Source organism: Erythranthe guttata, chromosome 8 (genome assembly GCF_056151865.1).
Source record: "Erythranthe guttata isolate IM_541 chromosome 8, IM_541, whole genome shotgun sequence".
Lineage (NCBI taxonomy): Eukaryota > Viridiplantae > Streptophyta > Magnoliopsida > Lamiales > Phrymaceae > Erythranthe > Erythranthe guttata.
The window spans coordinates 20,341,887-20,363,838 of record NC_142540.1 but is presented as its reverse complement, the minus strand read 5'-3'; the positions used below and the strand labels follow the sequence as shown (position 1 = coordinate 20,363,838).

The 21,952-nt window shown below is 35.0% G+C and overlaps 4 protein-coding genes across 4 annotated transcripts; 2 read left to right on the top strand and 2 right to left on the bottom strand.

Annotated features, from left to right (window-relative positions):
- The first annotated feature begins 309 nt into the window (after nt 1–309).
- APC6 (anaphase promoting complex 6) lies at nt 310–7,408 on the top strand. Its single transcript, XM_088822322.1, has 16 exons — nt 310–738; nt 1,463–1,597; nt 1,726–1,799; nt 2,817–2,856; nt 3,070–3,115; nt 3,327–3,406; nt 3,531–3,709; nt 3,795–3,920; nt 4,000–4,074; nt 4,606–4,731; nt 5,827–5,896; nt 5,972–6,054; nt 6,238–6,351; nt 6,778–6,877; nt 6,960–6,995; nt 7,094–7,408. Exons 1-16 carry the CDS (start codon nt 493–495, stop codon nt 7,214–7,216), a joined length of 1,653 nt encoding a protein of 550 aa, XP_088678448.1. The 5' UTR covers nt 310–492; the 3' UTR covers nt 7,217–7,408.
- Nucleotides 7,409–8,114: 706 nt separating this feature from the next.
- LOC105970446 (UDP-Glycosyltransferase superfamily protein) lies at nt 8,115–11,843 on the bottom strand. Its single transcript, XM_088822323.1, has 8 exons — nt 11,363–11,843; nt 10,671–10,787; nt 10,373–10,566; nt 10,176–10,281; nt 9,928–10,075; nt 9,608–9,747; nt 8,710–8,876; nt 8,115–8,617 (listed from the first exon to the last, which is right to left on the bottom strand). The coding sequence occupies exons 1-8, from the start codon at nt 11,544–11,546 to the stop codon at nt 8,324–8,326; spliced, it is 1,350 nt and encodes a 449-aa protein (XP_088678449.1). The 5' UTR covers nt 11,547–11,843; the 3' UTR covers nt 8,115–8,323.
- Nucleotides 11,844–16,119: 4,276 nt separating this feature from the next.
- Nucleotides 16,120–19,175, top strand: LOC105970394 (tubby-like F-box protein 7). Its single transcript, XM_012995205.2, has 4 exons — nt 16,120–16,586; nt 17,201–17,288; nt 17,978–18,107; nt 18,314–19,175. The coding sequence occupies exons 1-4, from the start codon at nt 16,218–16,220 to the stop codon at nt 18,909–18,911; spliced, it is 1,185 nt and encodes a 394-aa protein (XP_012850659.2). The 5' UTR covers nt 16,120–16,217; the 3' UTR covers nt 18,912–19,175.
- A 119-nt stretch (nt 19,176–19,294) lies between these two features.
- On the bottom strand, nt 19,295–21,671 carry LOC105970395 (multiprotein-bridging factor 1a). The gene is made up of 4 exons (XM_012995206.2): nt 21,366–21,671; nt 20,575–20,658; nt 19,689–19,771; nt 19,295–19,608 (listed from the first exon to the last, which is right to left on the bottom strand). Exons 1-4 carry the CDS (start codon nt 21,496–21,498, stop codon nt 19,489–19,491), a joined length of 420 nt encoding a protein of 139 aa, XP_012850660.1. The 5' UTR covers nt 21,499–21,671; the 3' UTR covers nt 19,295–19,488.
- Between the last annotated feature and the right edge of the window lie 281 nt (nt 21,672–21,952).

Genomic DNA, 21,952 nt, shown 5'->3' with positions numbered 1-21,952 from the left:
AAGTTGGGAGTGTTTGCAAATTAGCTGGAAAATCAACTAAAACGAAAAACAGGTACATGGGTGCTCTTAAAATTATGACTTAAAACAACTTATTTTAAGAGAAACAAAAATAATACTTATTTTGCAAACACCTAAATACAAATTATGAGCAGAAAAAAACTCATAATTTATTTCTAAAATCATTTGCAAACACCGCATTCGCCAAACATCCTCTAAGTTGTGACTACTAAGAATGGGCTTTGCCAGAATGTACAACCCCCAGCCCAGCCCAAATTTGACTATAAGAAAAAATAATAAATAATAAATAATAAATAATAAATAATAATAAATAAATAAATAAATAAATAGAAAAGAAACCCTCCCGCTCTTTTCACTCGGAATTCAGAAATTTCTCAAATCCAAACCCCTAATCCCCAAAATTCAAAAACCCACCGTTTCAATCTCAGAATTCAGAAATCAAATTCGATAATCGCAGTTACCAGAAAGGAGAAAATGAGGGAGGAGCAAATCGAGAAGCTCCGTGTGGTGGTGCGGGACTGCGTGAGCAAGCATTTGTACTCGTCGGCGATCTTCTTCGCCGACAAGGTGGCGGCGCTGACGTCGGACCCCGCCGATATTTACATGCAGGCACAGGCGCTGTACCTTGGCCGCCACTACCGCCGCGCCTTCCACCTCCTCAACGCCTCCCAAATTGTCCTCCGCGACCTTCGCTTCCGCTACCTTGCTGCCAAATGCCTTGTAATATTTCTTCTTCTTCTTCTTCCCTGGAATCGAGCAAAAAATGTGTGCCGATATGATATAAAACTGGAATTTAATGAACGATTGTGATAGGTTACTGCTGGGTGTTTTTTTTTTTCCATATCTTTTTAAATCTTATGGGGAGGTCACGTCACAGTGGCGGTTAGTTATTTGTGTTATTTGTGAAGTGTGACAGACTTATTTTAGTTGAATAGTTACATTTAATTTCAAAAGATTTAAACTTTATTTGGAGAATCAGGATTTCGTCATCCATTTAATATATTGCTGAAAAATTTCAGGCTGTTGGGTACATTTGGAAGTTTTAGCTTTCCTTTTTTCTTTTTATAATTTTTCCAGGAGGTGGTGACTTATATTTCAAACAACAGTTAAAGAATAAATTGCTCAATTAGCTACTGGACTCCTCGTAATTATTTCAAAGAGTGCATGCGACAAGTGCTTCAGTAATCGATCTTCAATAAGATATGACTAATTTAACGATTTATCTCACAATTCTTTACAATCACTTAATCAGTGATCTACTGGATGTCCACAATTAACAATTTCATCTTATAATATGTTTTTCCTTAGGAATTCTGTAATTGGATAGGTCTATGAGTATCTATTTCTTGTCTATACGTTATAGTGATTGATTGGTTGCCAAAAAAAAAGTAATTAGTTTTGTGTTGGTACTCCGTAAGAAATAAAAATCATATCCAACTACCAGGAAGAACTGAAGGAGTGGGATCAATGCCTGTTGATGCTTGGTGATGCTAAAGTGGACGAACATGGTAACATCACTGACACAAAGGATTACAATAGCATGTACTTGGATAAAGATGGCGAAGATCGTGAAATCAATGTAAGGTTATTTTGATCCAATAATATATGTTGCATTTACTGTTGGGACCCTAATGAGGGGAATTAAGAACATTTAATACTTTAATATATAATGGTCAGTGAAGAAATGAAGGTACATTCTTATGACAGATTATATCAGCAATCTGCTTCTTAAGAGGCAAGGCATACGAGGCCTTGGAAAATCGTGTGCAGGCTCGGTTATGGTGCGTGAAATTTGATATTAATTTTGCCCTTAATCATTTGTTTTTAGTTTTTGGTATATCACGACTTGTTGTTTTATGATATAATCTAACGTGGCTGTGTTATTAATCCAAAAGGTTTGAAGTTCTAACAATTCATAAAGAGAACAGTTAGTAGAAAAATTTAGTGCCAAAGTACGATTCTTAGAAATTAGTTGAGGAAAAAATAATTACGATTGAGAACTTGTTTAAACAAAAAGATATTGGAAAATATCAATCACACTCTCTATACAAATAACGGATTTGAGATTTGCACTTTATTAAAGCAGTGAAAAATTGATGATTGCAGAAGGTTTTTTGCTGAAATTATCCTGAAACCGGACAATAACTTTTGAAATAGACATAGTTTGATATCTCAGAACTGAGTAGGGTAACAGCTTTAGGCTATTCTGGCTGCCTGGAACAATGAGTAACTGTTAACCTGTTTCAAATAGATGGCGACATTACTACATATGGAACTTTTCATCACTAGATGGATGGAAAAACACTAGAATGTGACATTTTATGTAGCTATGTCATTTGAATGATGAAAAATAAGTTAAATAGGACATGGACACATGTATTTCAACTACAAGGTTACCGTGTGTGTGTGTGTGTGTGTGTGTGTGTGTGTGTGTGTGTATAATTCCCTGTATGTTGTTTCCTATAAAACATCTTAGGTATATGTTAGAAATGATAAATTTAGAGATTGTGCTCCATCTTCATATATAACACTATCAGAGGATGTACTCTATACTAGAAATGGTAAAATTACACTATCAGAGGGTGTGCTCTATCATTTTCTGGTTCATTTTTGGTATTACTTGATCACCGATCTCATTCTGTTCTTTCTCTTGCATCATTTTAGCTCAACCGCATGCTCTCCCTTTTTTTTGTCCGTATTCAGTGCAGTACTCTTCTATAGTTGTTAGAAGTTACAGAGTAGATTTGTCTAAGCTAAGAGAGCTCATTTTTAATTGACCTTTCTCATGACACTTGAAGGTACAAAGCTGCCATCAGAGCTGATCCTCTGTGTTATGAGGTACGTCACTGACCATATTACAGTATAGTTCATATCAGTATCATTTGAAATATTTGCTAAAGCTGTTAGTAGATTGACAGCAATGATCAATGTTGGAGTGAACCCATTAATGATCTTGTCAGATATCAACCGACCAATAATTACTCTTTTGAAGTTTTATTATATTTATCACTATCATGGGTGATGTGCCATCACATATTTCTCTTGTTTCAGGCCTTGGAATGTCTTATAGAGGGCCACATGCTCACTTGCGAAGAAGGTGAGAACCTATCTAATGGTGACAAATGCAAGTTTGTCTTTGAATCACCCAAATTATTTCTTCTGTGTTATTCACTATTTTCCTTTTCTGCCTCTAATCGAATATCTCATATACATCACCTTGGATTATTATCATGAAAGAAATGATTTTTAGTTTTAGCAGCATATTTACTGAATGCTAGAAACCTAATCCAGTGATCTATATATTCTAGAGACCAATCTACTCGCAACTCTACAATTTGGTGCTGAAGATGGATGGCTCTCTTCATTTTATTCATGCTTGATAAAGAAAGTAAGTAAAGTCTGAGTGCTCACATACTTCCAGGTTCATCAAACTGTTCACTTCATTTTGATTAATGCGTGTATTTGAATATATGTAATATTGGTTCTGAGTATTGCGATATCACCATTCCCAGTATGATAAAGAAAATGTTGTAGAATCCAAGTTTAGAGAACTCGAGCTGGAAGCCTCTAATACAAAGACGCCAGGGAAGTCGTTATGTACACTGAAGGACAACACTGATCTCTTAGCCTGCAAAGCTGAATATTATCATCAGTGCGGCGAATACCAGAAATGTTTTGAACTAACATCAATGTGGGTTTTTAATTATGTATGAACAGAGATTTAACATTTATTTCATTAACAACGTCGCTTGCTTATTTACATGTGTTCAATTCAGATTGCTCGAGAAGGACCCTTTTCACCTAAAGTGTACCCTGGTCCATCTAGCAGCAGCCATGGAACTTGGACATTCCAATGAACTCTATCTAATGGCATGCAATCTAGTCAAGGACTATCCTCAAAAGTGAGAATTCATTACGTTAGCATATCACTTACCTTATTACCGATCTGTAACAAAAAACTATGTTTTTCCTTTTATTCAGAGCACTGTCATGGTTTGCAGTGGGTTGCTACTACTTCTGTACAAAAAAGTATGATCAATCACGTCGTTATTTCAGGTATATACTTTGAAATTGGTTTTCTAGGACTATGATCTTTTATCTTTGGGATACATTCTTTTCTTGCCAGAATTGGATTGCTTTTGGATTCTATTTTGTGGGGTTGAGGGCGGGAAAGGAGATTACGCCATTTCCATCCTGATTCAAGTTCAATACTTACTGCTACATTTGTATCAATAATCATTTTCATATGAATTTTACCATTTGTTTTGGAAAACTCGGTCCTACTGTTCGATCCTATTTCTGCTGGTCAAGTGTTGCCAATTCACAGTCCCTGGTAATATTATGTAGTTTACCTATTTGGAGTATGAGAATATCCTATCATGTTATACTTTATATAGTTGATAGTCGGGTCATTTTATGCAACAAACTGAAGCATGTGAGGAAGGGCCTAATTTCTACTACTAATATCAGCTTTGGAAACGTTAGAAACATTACTTACGATGCGACCTAATTTTGTTTGGTATCCTCAAGATTTCTGATTCATGTCCCACTTCGATTTAATTTGAGTCCCTTGTTATCCTTCTCCAGCAAGGCAACAAGTTTAGATGGAACGTTCGCTCCAGGTTGGATTGGCTATGGAAATGCGTATGCGGCTCAAGAAGAAGGAGATCAAGCAATGTCAGCTTATCGCACTGCTGCTCGTTTATTTCCTGGGTAAATATTTTATTTTGATTTTCATCCATATGGCTGAATGGTGTCTAATAGTTTATTACATCGTCTATTCATCCTCAAGTTATACCCAGAAATGATATCAATGTTCTCTTTGTAGATCTTTCCTTGTACATTCTACATTTGTGTTAGATGTTTTAATTCGTAACTGTTCTTTGATGGGTGAGGGCATCTTAATCAGGGTTTAGAAAATGTCCTGGATTAAGAAAAAGTATGAGAATACTGTTTGTTTTTCATTTGACGTAATACATTATTTGTTGGAACTCCTCGTCACATTCTTTTTTGGGAGAACTTCATTTTTAGTATCTTGAATCTTTATTCAGGTTTTTCTTTCCTCTGTCTTATAATTCTATTGATATATTGCTCCCTATTTTAGACCTTTTCAGCCAAGAGAAATAAATACTATTTTGCCCATAAATTTTGAAGACAGAGCAAATTTATCTGACCTTACTAAAGAATCGATTTATTAGAGAAATCAAAGAAAATTGTTGCTTTGAACTTTTTACATCGTTGTGTTTACACTGGCTGCATCTTCTTTAGTCTGATTCCTAGAACCCACGGAGTTTCAGACTACTACATCTCAAATATTTTTAAAAGTGTATATGAACCGAGGATGGCTGAGTTGATTAACAAGAAATTACCTTCTTACCCCCAGACCTTGTGCCTTTTAGGAGCTTGTGTTCTATACTGAGTTAATGAGAGTTCATTCATTATTAACCTATCAACCACAGTGTGCCTGTACATGTCATTTTTAGAATCTGCATGAATATTGAGACCTTTATTTCCTTTTTTTCTTGTCTCGTGTTCTGTTTCATTTCACGATTAGTGGAACATTTATACAAAATACATATATTGATGTAGTATATATGTATTTCTTTGTATATGCATATATGTACACATTCGGTTCTGGGTTACGAGCTTGACGATAAATTTGCTGATCAGGAATCATTAGTGATTCTTGATGATGTTTAATGAAATCGGAAAGTCACACGTTGAAATTCCTTTTATTACTTATAATAAGATAAGTTATAAGTACTCGTTGGTTTTTACAGGTTGAATATTGGTTTTCTTTTATTCCAGGTGTCATTTGCCAACTCTATACATAGGAATGGAATACATGCGAACCCATAGCTTCAAACTTGCTGAGCAGGTGATGTGAACTCCCTGTTCATGGCTTTGCGTATTATTCACCTGGTTCATTATTCTAAAGGGAAGTCGGGTGCAGTTTTTTATGCAGGCCCAGATTATATGTCCTTCAGACCCACTTGTATATAATGAGCTTGGTGTCGTGGCTTATCATATGAAGGAGTAAGATTTATAACCCTTACCAGTCGTATGAATTTTTAACTTCTGTTGTTCAAGAAAATGCAGAATGTACGTTTTTCTACTAATACGAGATTGGGGAGAATTGTGCTTGGACTCCATTGTGTATATATCAGATTCTATTTAGGATATTATGATTAGTGATTTGCCTTCACAATATTCTTTCAGGTATAAGAAGGCCGTGTGGTGGTTTGAGAAGACATTGGCTCATGTACCATCTTCTTTAAGTGAGATGTGGGAACCAACTCTAGTCAACCTTGCTCATGCATTGAGAAAATTGAAGTATGTCTTACTCTTTTATTCTTCGGAGAATTGCTAACAAAGTTAGCCATGCTTAACTGCTTTTATTTCATAATCTTGTGACGTGGGATTTTGTCCTTTTTTCTTGGTTTTCGTTTATCGCTAATTTTTCTTAACTCCACCTTAGTTTTGGTTGGATGTAACTGCTCACAGTTAATGCTTTCATGATTCTCTTACGCTTTCATAATATCATCTGTTTACAGTTTACATGTAATTTTCAAGAAAGGTCTTTCGTCTGAAAAATAATTTATACATATTTTTTTTCCCGTTGTAGTTTTTTGATCCATTCACAAGACTTACTTTTCCTCATAAACTAGACTACTTATGCTACTTCGATTGCCTTATTATCCAAATTTCAGTTCTACGTTACGTTGTGATTGACCATCGATAAAATTTCCTTATTGTCAGGAGGTACAATGAGGCAATTACTTACTACGAGAAAGCACTTGCATTATCTACAAGAAGTTTGAGTACATATGCAGGTCTAGCTTACACATACCATCTGCAGGTAACTATTTCTCAATTTCCCGTCTTTTGATTATCTTCTGAAAACGAGATTCGGAGTATCTTATTTGTCTTCAATTTTGTAGGAAAATTTTACAGCTGCAATTACATACTATCACAAGGTACGGTTATTTTTCAATTATCTGAATTCCACGCTCCTGCAATTACTGAGAAACTTCATTTTTTTGACTTGCTAATCGAGATATTGTTTTATGAACAGGCTCTATGGATCAAAACGGACGACCAATTTTGTACAGAGATGCTGACTTTGGCGCTTTCAGATGAATGCCGCCTTGGTATAGACCCAAAAGTCGAGACGATTAGAAGTCAGTTATTCACTTAAATAATGAAACGTGTTCCATATTTATTGATGTTTTGTTATGTAATTTATTATAATAGCCAATGATGCTCAAGGACAGTCGAAATGTAGGGGCTAGGCCATATTCGATTGTTGTATAATGTCATAGTAGTTAGTAGCTGTGCTATAGCGCAACACTGCCTTCGTTAAATTAAATCCGAACAAATTTTGCCAAAATCAACTTGAAATACGTATTATTTGTATCCAATTAATCGACTTATATATGTTCTATGAGGAAGTTGATTTTCTTTTATTTGAGGAATTCGTATTTCTTTCCAAGTTAATATTAATACTGGATTTTGCTCATTTGATCCATTACCTTGCTTTTTCTCTCTCCCTATTATCAGGTGCAAAAAGAAGAAAAACAACAGAGGATTTTCTCTCTCATAAGTCATAGCTGCTGTATATAGAGAGATTTTGTTTTTTGAGAGATGTATATATAGAGAGAGAAAGAAGCACTATGGACAAATGTTTTTTGGTGACTTGTAAAATTTGAAACTTCTATTAGTGCCACAAATAAATATAGAGTTTCAGAAACTTGGGAAATTGTCTAAATGTTCGCAAATCAGTGATTTAGAGGGTGTTTGACTAAGCTTATAAGTTGTTTTAACAACTTATAAAATATTTCAGACCTTATAATCCTTTTCAAAATGTTTGATAAAAGACCTAAGAAAAACTTACAAATTCAAAAATTAAGTTGGTGGTGAGCTTTTGATTTGACAATGAGTAAAAAACTAAAAATAGCTTATAAGCTCATTATCGAAACACTCCAAAAATTAATTCTAGAAATAAAAGTTAACAGCTTAGTAAAATAAGCTTAGCCAAACACCCTCTTAATCCTCACTATAGTATGAGAAGTGAGAACACCTAAACACAAAACACATTCAATCAACAGCAACAAACCTCTTTTTCTTTCTTCCTGTTTACCTACAAACTTAAAAATTAAAAAATAAAAATAAAAAAAATAAAAAAAAATCACCAAATACTAATCATCACAGATCAATTAAATCTGAACTGGTCAAGGCAAGAATTTTTTGTGTGATTTTAACTAAGAGTGTTCTATAGTCATCGGTCACGTCAACTTTCACTTCTTCAATCTATCTTTCTCCGAGAAATATCGACAATGTACGAATTCAAATGCTGGCCAAATATTTTAGTAGAAAACGACTGCACCACATGCTCACGAGCTTCTCTGCCCATAGTTTTCGTCAACTGAGGATCACTAATAAACTTAGCCATAGCCGTAGAGAAGTCTTTAGGGTTAGGTTCACAAAGATAGCCCGTTACTCCGTTCTTTATACTCTCGACCGGGCCCCCGCTATTGCATGCAATTACGGGCTTGTGGGCTGCCATTGCTTCTATAGGTACAATACCAAAATGCTCGTCCTACATTTCAATCATTATATATCATTCTTATAAGTAGTACTTGTAGCACTGTTTCAATGAATTGATGGGAAAATAAAGATTAAGTAGCGAACCGTGGGAGTGTAAATTACACAAAGGCATTCGGAAATAAGAGTGTTTCTCTCGGATGTTGGACAAGATGTGATGAATCGGACTTGATTGGATACGCCTTCACGTTTTGCTAAGTTTTTTAATTCCTCTAAATACTCGACATTCTCTCTGAGCCGTTTATCGAAGCCACCTGGCAACAAAAATAAAAAATAAAAATAAAAAGCAAGCGCAAATGTGAATGTAACATCAAATTTCAATCCCGACTAATCAAGATTTTTTGAAAAACAAAATCAAGAATCTGTTGAACCAAGCAGCCGGTTTCCTAGAGACTAAACATTAAGGCCTCGTTCGGTTCCTAAGATGAGATTAGTCGAGATAAAATTAAAATAATCTTTTGAAAATTCAATTGTATTGTTTGAACACGAGTGGTCCAATAAATAATCTCCCGATTAATCAAGATTATAGCCATTTTTTTCACAATTGCGAGCCGTCCGGAAAAGTGTTATTGGACTAACCAAACATCCCAATAACGTCCAATTATTTAATTAATCATGTCTAATCTTACCAACCAAACGAGGCTTAAGAAGATAAATACATAATTTAAAAAGGAAAAGAAGCAACCAAAGTCATACTAACACATTTTTTTTGATGATTTCAACTTTATTTGATCACAATACTTCCTTTCAACATGGAAAATTATAATTGGAAATAAGTGGAGGTGTTTAAAAATAACAATTTATGGAATCCATATAGAAAAGAAAAACACGAGGCTGTTTGATTCCCATAATTTGGAACGACTAGCAAACCCGACAGTTACAACTTACAAGGTTAAAAAATAAATATTGAATACACAAAATGTTGAACCACAAATGCAAATAGATCACATGCTATTGACTTATGGAAGATAACGATGAAACTTACCTGCAACGATCAAGGAAATATCATTTTTGTCGTCACTTTCAAGAAAACCGTGTTGGCTTTTGAAGAGCATAGCAAAGGCAGATATAGCTAGCTCTATATTCTTTTTCCTTTCGAAACGATTGATGGACAGAAAACTCTGCCTGAAATAAAGCACATACAATTAGAAAAGACGAACTAATATATTACATTTTTATACACATTTTATATCTTCTGTGTGTTTTTACTAATTTTGTGTTGCAGAAAAAAATTGTAATGCGAAATGTTTGTAATCTGATCGTATAATTTAAAAAATTCAAAAGAGATGGAATTGGATTTGTTACTTAGTAGAATTCGGTTCGTCAAACTGGTCAACGTTGACAGCTGGATAAAGCACGGCCGGTCTAACCCCTCGTGAGTTTAATAGATTGAAAGTCTTCGCAAAAGTCGATGCGGTAAATTTGCTGTTTACGAGAATTAAATCAGCCATACCTACAATCGACAGAGACGCAGTTCATAAAAGAATCATAATTTGCAGAGGAAGATTGAAAATATTAGACTAGAAAAATAAATACAAAAGCTTAAAAGAAACCTGTTGTTATTTCTTCTAGAAAGTCTATCGGTTTCCGATAAATTCTCCTAAGTATGGTCGTGTGTTGAGCTAGCAGCATGTCTGGAAAATGGCAGTAGAATACAACCTAGATTAACAAAAAAAATTAATAAATTAAATATGTAAATTAGAATGCCTCTAACCAAAGGCAACAATTACGTAAAAAAGTCAATTTTAACCTTGGATTTCTTTTTCAACTTCATCAGTGGAACAACGACAGAGACCTGATCCGCAAGTATAATATCGAAAGAAGGATAGAAAAATAAAACACAAAGAGCAACAAAGATACACCGCAGATATGCACATACTGCATGGAGACGATAAAAAATATGTCGAGGTAGGAAAGATCCGTACACTGTAACTGGAAAAATACCTGCACATTTTTCAGATTATTATACGAATAGTTATAAAATAAAGTGGGCGGGCCCACCAGGATGAGAAATTAAAAAAAAAAAAAAAAGGAGGAATGGTACACACCAGAAACAGTTTCCTCAAAGCAACGAGTTTTGTCATGGTGTGATGTAAATATATGAACATTATGACCGTTCGACGAGAGTTCGACAGCAGCGTCAACGATTAACCTTTCCGCTCCACCTAAAATTGAAGAATCGGAAAATCGAATAAAAAGAGGGAAATGTCGTAATATTCAATAATCGTGATTGTGTCAAATGTACTTCGATAATCCTATTCATACAAACTCGTAAACTATTGAGAATCAAACTTCTTAGAACACTTGAGCAATGAAGAAATGCCCGTTTATCAAAGTGTAATGAATATGATAATAATATTACCCCAAAAGATATAATAGTTACACGAAACTTTGAACCCAAAATTGCTTTCTTACAAAAGAAACTGATAAAACACCCTGTTCCGAATAACAAATGCGATAATCCTCTCCATGCGAAAAACCAAAACCTTAAGATTCGTGTATAATTTTCAGACAAGTGTAAAAAACAGTTAAAAAAATTCAAAACAATTTCAATTCAAAAAAAGTTCCTTCGTCGACAACAACAATTTCAAACATTTAATCTGAATACATTTATGCAATAAATTCAAAACAGGTCATATCCGATATCAAACTCGGGAATGCACAGTTTCAATAGGAAGATAAAACGGAGAGGCGTACAGAAAAAAACGAACTATAAAACCGTAAATTTGAAAGAGTTTACCTATTCCAAGATCAGGATGGATAATTGCTATATTTAACTTTGATGATGAGCTGTCTTTTTTCTCCATGATTTTCACCTTCAGCCTTTTAAGTTTTGATATTTTGATCAAATTCTCTGCAAGAAGAAAGAGAATATTTACACATGACGAGAAAGCAGTCAGTTTATTTGTGTCTGAACCAATCATCTTTCAGCCATAGTCCACGTCACAATTAAACCAAAAATAAAAAATTCAATACATGACCAATCCAAATTATATCGGGTCGAACCCAATTTAGGCTGTCATGGGTTTCGGGTTAGGGTTTTGACCCGAATCCGACCCGATCTTGTCCGTTACCCATCTGCCGGGTGGTTCCATTGCAACTTCCGAGCCGATCACAGAGCATATTTTTTTCAAAATGGGATTAAAAATAGCAGCATTGAAAAAAAAAATCAAATTTTCAATCATTTGCATAGAATTTGAGACAGAATTTGGAAGCTTTAATATCTGGGCAAAAAACAAAGAAATAGCGGAGTGCTTACTGTGTGTACGCCGCCGCCACCGCCGACGATATGGTCGGAAAATTGGATTCAATTTCCACGTTCAAAAGGCACTCTTCAATTTTTCTAAACTTTATTATTACAGTAGAAATTGGATTTATTTTTGGGTAAATTACAACAACCCATTAAGTACGGTCAAATTACGAAAAAAAATCTCTCGTTGTATAATTATAACTACGCTCTTATGATGTCAAATTCTACATAATCTTCTAGATGTTCTCTAGTTTGTATGAAAAAAATAAAGTTTATGAGGCATCAAAATCTGATATATACAAGCCAAAAAACACATCTTATATCTTCTTGATTCAAAATGTGGATCTCGAACGGGATAAAACGTGTACAAAATTGAGAATATTCCATATTATCTACAAAATTCCACTAAATTTGACACTGCAAGGCTAGACGTGTAAGGAGATTTATAGTTGAGTGGTAATTGTAATTATCCAAATATGAAGGGGGTTTTCGTAATTTGACCATACTTCTGGGGTGGTTGTAAAAAAATAATGTTTTTAATTTAGGGTAAATTACAAACACCCCCCTGAGGTATGGTCAAATTACAAAACCCCCCTATTGTTTGGATAATTACATCTACCCCTCAACTATGATTTTTTCTTAGACCTCCACCTTTATGGTGCCAAATTCAACATAGTCATCTAGATTCCGTGAAATGTGTTCTAGTTTGTACTCTTTTTGTGTAAAAAATACAGTTTCCGATGCACCACAAACTGATATATACAAGCTAAAAATCACATATTATGATCATCTTGCTTCATAATGTAGAGTTTGAATGGGATAAAACGGGTACAAAAGTGATAATATTCCATATAATCTCGAAGATTCCACTAAATTTGATGAGTTGAGGGGGTGGTTGTAATTATCCAAACAAGAGGGGTGTTTTTGTAATTTGACCATACCTCAGGGGGTGTTTGTAATTTACCCTTTTAATTTATAACGACGGGCCAAATCCACGGCGGCCCAGCCCACTGTTTTATATTCCACCGACCACTTTGCTTAGCTAGAGAGAGAGAGAGAGAGAGAGAGGAGAGAGAGAGAGAGAGAGAGGGGGAAATGATACCTTTACCGGCGAGAGACGTGGTTCGCACGAAGCTGGTGCGGCTGCTCTACTTCGTCGGAGCCGGAGGTACGTAATTAATTACAATCTACACCAATTTCTTCATTTTCAATTTTTCTAATTAGGGTTTCCCAATTTTGATAGTATCTCTGTGTGTGCGTGTGTGTGTTTTTTCTTCCCTTTGAAGCTGTGTGCGCCGTCGGAATCAACAAGTGGAAAGAAGCGGAAAGAAATTCGATGTTTCAGAAGCAATTGAATTCAAAAAAATAATTATCTCTTTTTTTAGGGGTTGATTAGAAATATTCGAAATGATCAAGTAGCTTTGATTTATTTACTTTTAGCCCCTTATATTTCCGATATGTCCTAATTGTTAGGGGGTAAATTTATAATTTTGGAGCTTATGATATATGAATTTGATTGCAGTTAATGGGCTGTGTTTAATATAAAGATTTGTTATTTTTCGAACATTATATTATTGTTTTGCCCTCCCTAGAATTTTCATTAGTATATATAGAAAATCGTTATAGTAAACGATAACGATATAGTGTCGATATAGTGTGGAAGATCGTATGGTTATGGTCACTAAGAATTTCACGACATTTTTATTCGAGTTCTTTACATATTTGTGTGAGCGCGAGTGATTAGAGATTCTTGAATAACGAAGATTGCGAGTGATTAGAGATTCTTGAATAACGAAGATTGCAAGATGCAGTTTGCCCATCGATTGAAAAGAGCAACGAATTCTTCGGTATAAAGTACATATCTCTTATGTATTCTTAATTGACGAAATCTAATTATTGGTGGTATTGGTATTTTAAAGCTATAGTAAAGTGTTTCTTGATGTTGAATAATTGATTATTCGGATATTTTCGAGTTCCCAATTGCTAACTGAACGATCTTCGCGTGCTGATTCAAAACCGTATTTTCTCAACAAAAAAAAGAAGTACTATTCACATTTACGCGTACAAGTAGATTAGATATCTCGTGAAATTCACCAGGTGTAGCATTGAATGAACCAATCACAATCCGTCTAGACCTCTCTCAACGTGAAAAGATCGACTTCTTTAAGTTGTCCATTTGCATCAATAGTATTTCGTGTATATGGTTTTTTTTTTATGGTATTTCGATAATTCAATTTCAAAAACTTAGATGCAACAAGCCAAGTTAGAAATGATAAAATTGTTATATGTCATTTTAATAACTTAAATGATTTGATAATGTGACAATATCTTTGAAAATTGATGCATTTAATATTCCAACAATAAGAGCAATAATAGTCAATGGCAAAAACGTGTGTAAGTAGTATATTTTTTTAATGTATTTCCCATCTTCACCGCCACATGAAGAAGAAGGCTCTTTCTTGACTATTGACTAGTCTTCTTATTTAGTTTTTATATCTACTTACACAATATAAATATAATTGAATGGTACATTTTTTTTTTTTTTATATCTAACCTCATCCTATACATTATGTTTTTTAATGAATAATCCGCAGCCAACTATATAGGTGATTTGACTAAACTTACACTCTCGGATAATAATTTGTAATTATATGAGAGACATAAACCACACTAGATTAACCATGCGTAACAAGCTCGACCTAACGGCCGTTGGGATGAGATTCGAACTTAGTCAATTTACACCAGTTCACTTACTCAACCCGTTAGGCCATCTATTACGAGACCATTTATCATATATGCACGTGTAGGTTGTATGGAGTAGGGGTGGTTAACGAGTTGAGCCAGTGAGCTCGATGAACCGGCTCGATGAAAGCTCGAACTTGAACTCGAATTTTTCGAGCTCGAGTTTTCTAACGAGCTCGAGCTTTTTTTTAGTTGTCCGTAAGCTCACGAGCCGGCTCGTGATTTTTTTTTTTTTTTTACTTTTCTATTTTTTTCTTTGTATTATTTTTTATTTATTTAATTTTATATATTATATTATATTTAAATAATGTATAATAATATAAAATATTCAAAAGTATATATAATTACAGTTTATACTTTGTAGTTTATTTTGTAAAGCTTTAGTATAATCTAAGAGCAACTCCAATGGGAGTATCAAATGGATTATCAAACCCATAAACCATCTTTTTGATATTCCAAAATTATTTTTTTTTACTCCAATGGGGTATCAAAATGGGTAAGTATTTTGATATTGTACCTCCTTGCATGTAAAAATACATCTGGGAATTGAGTTATCAAAAAATTAACCACCCAAACGTCCAATCAAAAAATGACACGTGGCAATTACAAATAAAACCACTAAAAAACTTCCAATTGATTATTAATTTTGATAATCATGGCTGGAGTAGATAAATTATAAATGAATATTAAAATATTATCTTAATTATCAAATGAATATTTGATAATTCAATTTTGATGTTTAGCATTGGAGTTGCTCTAATAATTTTTATAATAATTATAAAAAACAAAAAATCAAAATGAACTTGGACTCGAGCTAGAGCTTGAGCAAAAAAAAAACAAGAAACTCGATGAGCTTGAGCTCGACAAAATAAACTCGAGCTCGAGCGTTCTAAAACATGCGACTTCGACTCGTTAATACCCCTAGCATGAAGTGCGACAAGAATTTATTAATCACAAAAAGTATATTTAAAGACAAATAACCATTGGAAATATATAATTATCTCCTTCGATGAAGTTCCAAATTCACCGTGACCTAGAAATTTAATTCCAATCGTGATATATTATGGTTGAAATCCCACAACTCCGATCAACAAGGCTGAAATTCAGCCATGATGATATTCCATTCAATTAAAACTATTTTTTAACTCAATATATTTATATATTATTCAAATTATTTTTAAATTTAATTATTTTATATGTCCCACTTATTTTGATTTTTCAAATGAATAAAATTATGGACACAAAACCGAGTTCAATTGGTCAAACACGTTGTACCACTCTGTTACCAGGTACTCAGATTAAATCAGCAAAACAAACCCATCTAAATCTTATTCTCACCCACCACGTCACCCTCCCCAATATCACCGTCACCAAACCCATACATATACTTACACGTGTCCCTGTCCCTAGACTCACAAGAGAATATGCCTCGCATTTATTCGTCTGTCAAATTACTCCACAAGGTCACAGCCCGGTAACTTTATCCCACCCCACTCCCCACCATCTTATTCTCTTGCTTCTTTTCCAGTTTTTTTCTCTCTCTAAAAACTCTCTCTCTCTAGAAATCTCAGTTTTTTTTTCTTCTTCTTTTGCCGGTGTCGACATGTCACTGAGGCGATCTTATCTCTCCCGGAGAATCATCCACCGTTCCTTCACACTCTCGAATTCTCACAAAAGCTCTAAATCGACGGAAATCCAATCGATTTGCAGAGAAATTGAATTTGATAATAATGGCGGAGGATTCGAATTGGCGGAGGATTCGAATTCGATTTCCTGGGCTGGGATGCCGCCGGAGCTTTTGGGCGAGATAATACAGAGGGTGGAAGCGAGCGAGGACAAGTGGCCGCAGCGCCAAAACGTCGTCGCGTTCGGCTGCGTCTGCAAGCGGTGGAGGGACGCCACCAGAGAGGCCGTCGAGAAATCCTCCCTCCGCCAGCCTGGCAAGATAACTTTCCCTTCTTCCCTGAAAAAGGTCTTAATTTGTTACAGCTTTTTTTTTTAATTTTTTTTTTCTATGCGTTGATGGATTTCGATTTTTTCTTTTCATGGTTATAAATTTTGAGAATTTATGTAGATCACAATTGGGAGAATATTCCGAAGTGAAAATCGATCGCTTTAGCGGATTGTTGGCTGATTTTGCTTTATCTTTCCAATATAACTGCAACCACATTTTACATTAACAATCAGAAAATGAAAAATAGATGTCTTAGTTGGTGTAGTTAGTATTGGTCTATCAGAACGTTTTGTTAGTTGGATTAGTTAGTATTGGTCTATCAGAACGTCAACTAGAGTCGAAAAATCGATATTGTGGTTTTGATTGAGATTACTACATCGAGCTTTAAGTTAGTTGTTTTCGAAAAACGGTGATGATGGTTTGTTGATTGTCAAAGGACAAAGACATGAGTTTGTAGCAGATTGAATTCCAATAATATGATTATCCCATTTGTTTTTTCGATTTTATGGTATGCATGTATTTTGAAAAACAAATTGAGTGTACAATGTTGGATTTGTTGTCGGAACTGATTAATTTTATTAGATAAATATGAACTGAAAAAATTCTGAATTTTGGTTTTATAAATTGTGCAGCAAGGGCCTCGTGATTCTCCAATTCAATGCCTTATAAAACGCGACAAGAAGAATGCTACATTTTACCTCTATCTGTCTCTCACACCATGTAAGTAAACCTTCTTTTGACGTTTTAAAAGAGGTATGCCAACTCAATAAACTGCATCATTCGCTTCAAATAAAGTTTAACCTTCGTTTTAGTTTCTATTGAAAATCAAATTCACTTTAGCCTTCACAGTTTGTGTGTGTGTGTGTTAGGGCGGGGGGGGGGGGGGGGGGGGGGGGGGGTGGGGGTGGATATTTCTTGATGGGTGGGGATGGGAGGGGAGGGGAGGGGAGGTAGGGGAGAAGCTTATTCAACGGTTTCTTAAGTAATCGTGGTAAATAGTCAACGAGGGGACCATGTTAGTAAATTTATAGTCAACTTTATTGGTCTGTCAAAAATATGGGTTCATGTACCTAACATTAAACTTATTTGAGGACTTGTTTAATTACGAACCTTACATTTGTGCTTCCTGTGTAAAAGTACTCGAGTCTTGGCTAGTGGTTCTCAAGCTTCGTATCTGTCATGAGCTAATTTAATTACGAATTAGATTGCTGTTTCAAGTTTCTGCTTGCGCTACGTTACGTTGCACTCATAATTTCACTTGAACTTGGACCTTGCGATGTAATATGATATGATCAAGCTACCTACAGCAGTGTGTGTGTGTGTGTTTCATGGATATTTCCTGTTTTCTTTAGTGTTGTGCTGGTCTTAAGAAAAAAAACTGATTTTTCGTTTGTTTTTTTACTTAACAGCATTTATGGACAAAGGGAAGTTTCTATTAGCAGCACGAAAGTACAGAAATGGCGCACACACTGAGTACATAATATCTTTGGATGCGGACGATTTATCTCAAGGAAGTAAAGCTTATGTAGGAAAACTGAGGTGAGCATTTCTATCTAGTAATTACTTCTGGGCGAGCTGGTCAAATCGTCACTTTCTCCTCGAACCGCATCTAAAGTGATGAAGTTGACAATGTAAATTACATTGAAACGAATTTTTTCTTTAATCTTGATTGACATGGTAATGAATTTTATAAAAAAAACAGTTTTGTTATAACTATAGTATTAAATCAAGCTGATTTGGTGCAGGTCAGATTTTCTTGGCACTAATTTTACGATATACGATAGTCAACCACCGCACAGCGGAGCAAAGCCATCCAGTAGAAGTAAATCAGGTCGTCGTGTAGGAAGCAAGCAGATAAGCCCACAAATCCCATCTAGCAACTTCGAAGTCGGCCACGTTTCCTACAAATTCAATCTCCTAAAATCGAGAGGTCCTAGGAGGATGTTGTGCTCTCTTACACCCCCATTTTCAGACGAAAAATCTCAGACCGACAAAATAAATCGGGACAACTCAGAGAACACGAAGAAACTCGAGTGTCCATCGGTTCAAGAATGTACCACGGTACTGAAAAACAAAGCACCGAGATGGCACGAGCACTTGGAGTGTTGGTGCTTGAATTTCCACGGTAGAGTGACGGTGGCATCTGTGAAGAACTTCCAACTAGCAGCAACAATGGTTGATCAAGGTGGCGGAAAGGGCGGCGATGGTGATGAGACGGTGGTGCTACAGTTTGGGAAGGTGGGGGTTGATACTTTCACGATGGACTATAGGCGGCCGCTTTCGGCTTTTCAGGCTTTTGCTATCTGCCTAACCAGTTTCGGTACCAAACTTGCCTGTGAATAACGGCGGCGATCAAAAAGACCTAGTCTGAATTGATTTTTCAAAATCTGTCTACATCAATGAAAGCATATGCCTTTGTATATAATTTTCGAGTATTGTTGCGAATCGTTTTCGTTTATTCAGAATTTGGATGTGAGAATTATGTGTTCAAGTGTGTAAGTTAGTGCAAGGATGCAAATTACTATACCCTAATATGCATCCCTTTATTTAATTAGGCCCAATATTATATGATAGTTCCCATCGCTTCTGGAAGTTTACCGGTGTAAATCATATGGTGTCATTTGTTGTATGGTTCTTTTCAATAAATGAATAAAAATTTAATTTTGGAAAAAAATTAAAATAAAATCTACAATACTCTAATTTCGCAGTGTCGATGATACGAACAATTTGTCGAAAAAGAAACAAAGGTTAATATTTTCAGTAGCAGCAATTAATCACCACTTAGCATAAGTCTGTCTTTTCTTGCAAGTTTCCCACATTTGAGCAAAACATACATACAATGGCCAAAAGAAGAGAACACAGACAGAAGATTACGGTTTCATTTACACTACCGAAGATCTATTCTCTCTTCCTTCCCTTATTATTTCTTCCCACGCAGTTTCGTACCAAGGGCTCTCTCCAGTTTCGAAATGATCTGTTGGTTCGGGATTGCTTTTCCAGATTCGTACTCCTGGATTATTTGCGGCTTCTCGTTTATGATCTGCATAAATAAACAACATTAATAAAAAAAAAACATTTCAATTCAACAGATTCATTGTTGCAACGAGTAACAACACAAACCTGGGCGAGCTGAGATTGTGTCAGTTTCTTGTCCATTCGAGCTTGCATGATTGCCTTTTTCAACTCCGTCGGAACCTTCTCGTCTGTGATGGTGAGACGACATTAGAACAATTTCCCTCAAACTATTTCACTTACAGATAGTCACAACATCCAAAAACCGAATATAGATACAATAAAAATCTTACTAAAGAAAGAAAAATAGATACACAAAAATTCTTATAATGCTGAAGCAACATAATTTAAGTAGCTACCCGATTATAACCTACGACGAAATTACCAGCTCAAAACAACTCACGAAGAGTTATAGCTCAGTTACGCATACCCAACATCAATCGCATACATAGTTTATGTATATCAATAGCTTATTGTTTTAGTATTATTTTTATTTATTTTTCACAAGTGGATAGAAAGGCTCAGGTCCAGTTGAACAGCACATAGTGAAAACAGAGCAAACATTTAGTTGGTTATGTGGACGGATTAGAACACACATATCGAGACGATCATTTGAGAGAAATGATAGAGATGCATACATATTAAAAAAAAAATATACAAGATTGCTCATCCATGTAGGCACAATCCTTTTCATAAATGTAGTTTTCTACACGAAGACGAAAATTTCGCGTCAAGGATTTTAGACTAAAACATGTTTAACAAATGTCTAGAGCAAACAACGTCTGAAATGAAACCCACTATAGGTACTCAGCTTTTAGTTAATTTCTTGCTTTCATGACAATAGATAAACCGAGAGTGTAAGGCTTATACTGAATGATAAATCATTTTACACAATTAAAGCAAGAATTAAACATCAAATGTTATTGATTATCACCCAATCACAGAATCTAACTAATAGAACTGAGTGCCACAAAGAATCACAGTTTTAACTTACGAGCAAGATTTTCGGTGTCTTCATCAAGCTTTCTGGTGTTCAATGTCGTTCCACTTGAAGCAGGCTTATTTGTCCCGGCATTAGCTGCATAAGAACACATAATCGTACAATCAACATAAACTATATGATACGGCCCCAATTAGCTCACAAGAAAATGGCAAAAATCTAACCAAATATCTATAAAGTTAAAACATAACATAGCCGATAACGGTGGGTTCCGATTGGAAAATTTTATTTATTTTTGCCACATTCTGAAAACTGGTAAAAAATTTCTATAAAGCGCTTTCGATTTATTTCTGAACGGTTTCATTTTTTACAGTTAAAACACGAAGTGCTTGCCGAAAAGATAGCTACTAAATCAATCTTTTATGTAAAGTTCATCAATATAGTTTTAGGATCAAGAGTCTATTACATTTAACACAAAGAAAACCGCCAGATTTTTCGACTTATCAAAGATAAAACATCTATACAAGCAGCCACAAAATCCATACACAAAACCTCATATTTCACTACTAGTAACTGCATAAAGATATATGAATATTGGAAAATCAGTTATTATTAATCAAACAACAATAAAAAAAAAGAAAAAAAAAGAAACAAAATAAAAACCTAAATCGAGTCGAAATAATTTCAATAGTTTTTCAGGATGATTGCAAATTAGGGCAAAACAAAATGGTGACGGAAGACGCAATTCAACAAAAAAAAAAATTTGAAAACGCAAAGATAGACACAAACAAAAATGAAGTAATGAAAAGAAAAATAAAATTGAATCAGAGATGTAAGCAACTCACACTTCCTAATGGTTTCGATCTCCGCTCCGGCGCGGCGGGCGGCGTTGACAGCTTTCTCATCTTTTCGAGCGGCGGCCGTCGGCGCCTTCTTGCGGATCACCACCGGTTCCCAGTCCTGAGAAATTCCTGCCATCTTTTCAAACAATTGATCGGAAAAAATCTGAGATTTGTGTGCGGTTTTTGATTATCAGCTTGTGTGTAGATGAATGCAGAAATGATGAACGTTTGATTATATAGAAGGGTTGGCCTTAGGGGCTGTTTGGGTACTGGTTTTTATCAGTCAAAATTCAAAAATACTTGGATGGCACGGGAATTTTGAAGTCGGAATCTTTCTAGAAGCTTCTACATCGTTCCTCCGGATTTTCTCTCTCTCTCTCTCTCTCTTCTTTTTCTTTTTTTCTTGGGCAACATACTTTCCATATAATTACGTATTCACCCTTCGTTATTGTTGTTATACTATTTCTAGCCCTGCTTAAAATGTCGGACTTGCTAAAGTCATGTTTATTATTCAAAAATTCAATTATTTTGGGGCTTAATTCCACTTTGCATCTTTGAAATGAACCAATTTGATGTTTTGCACTCTGAAA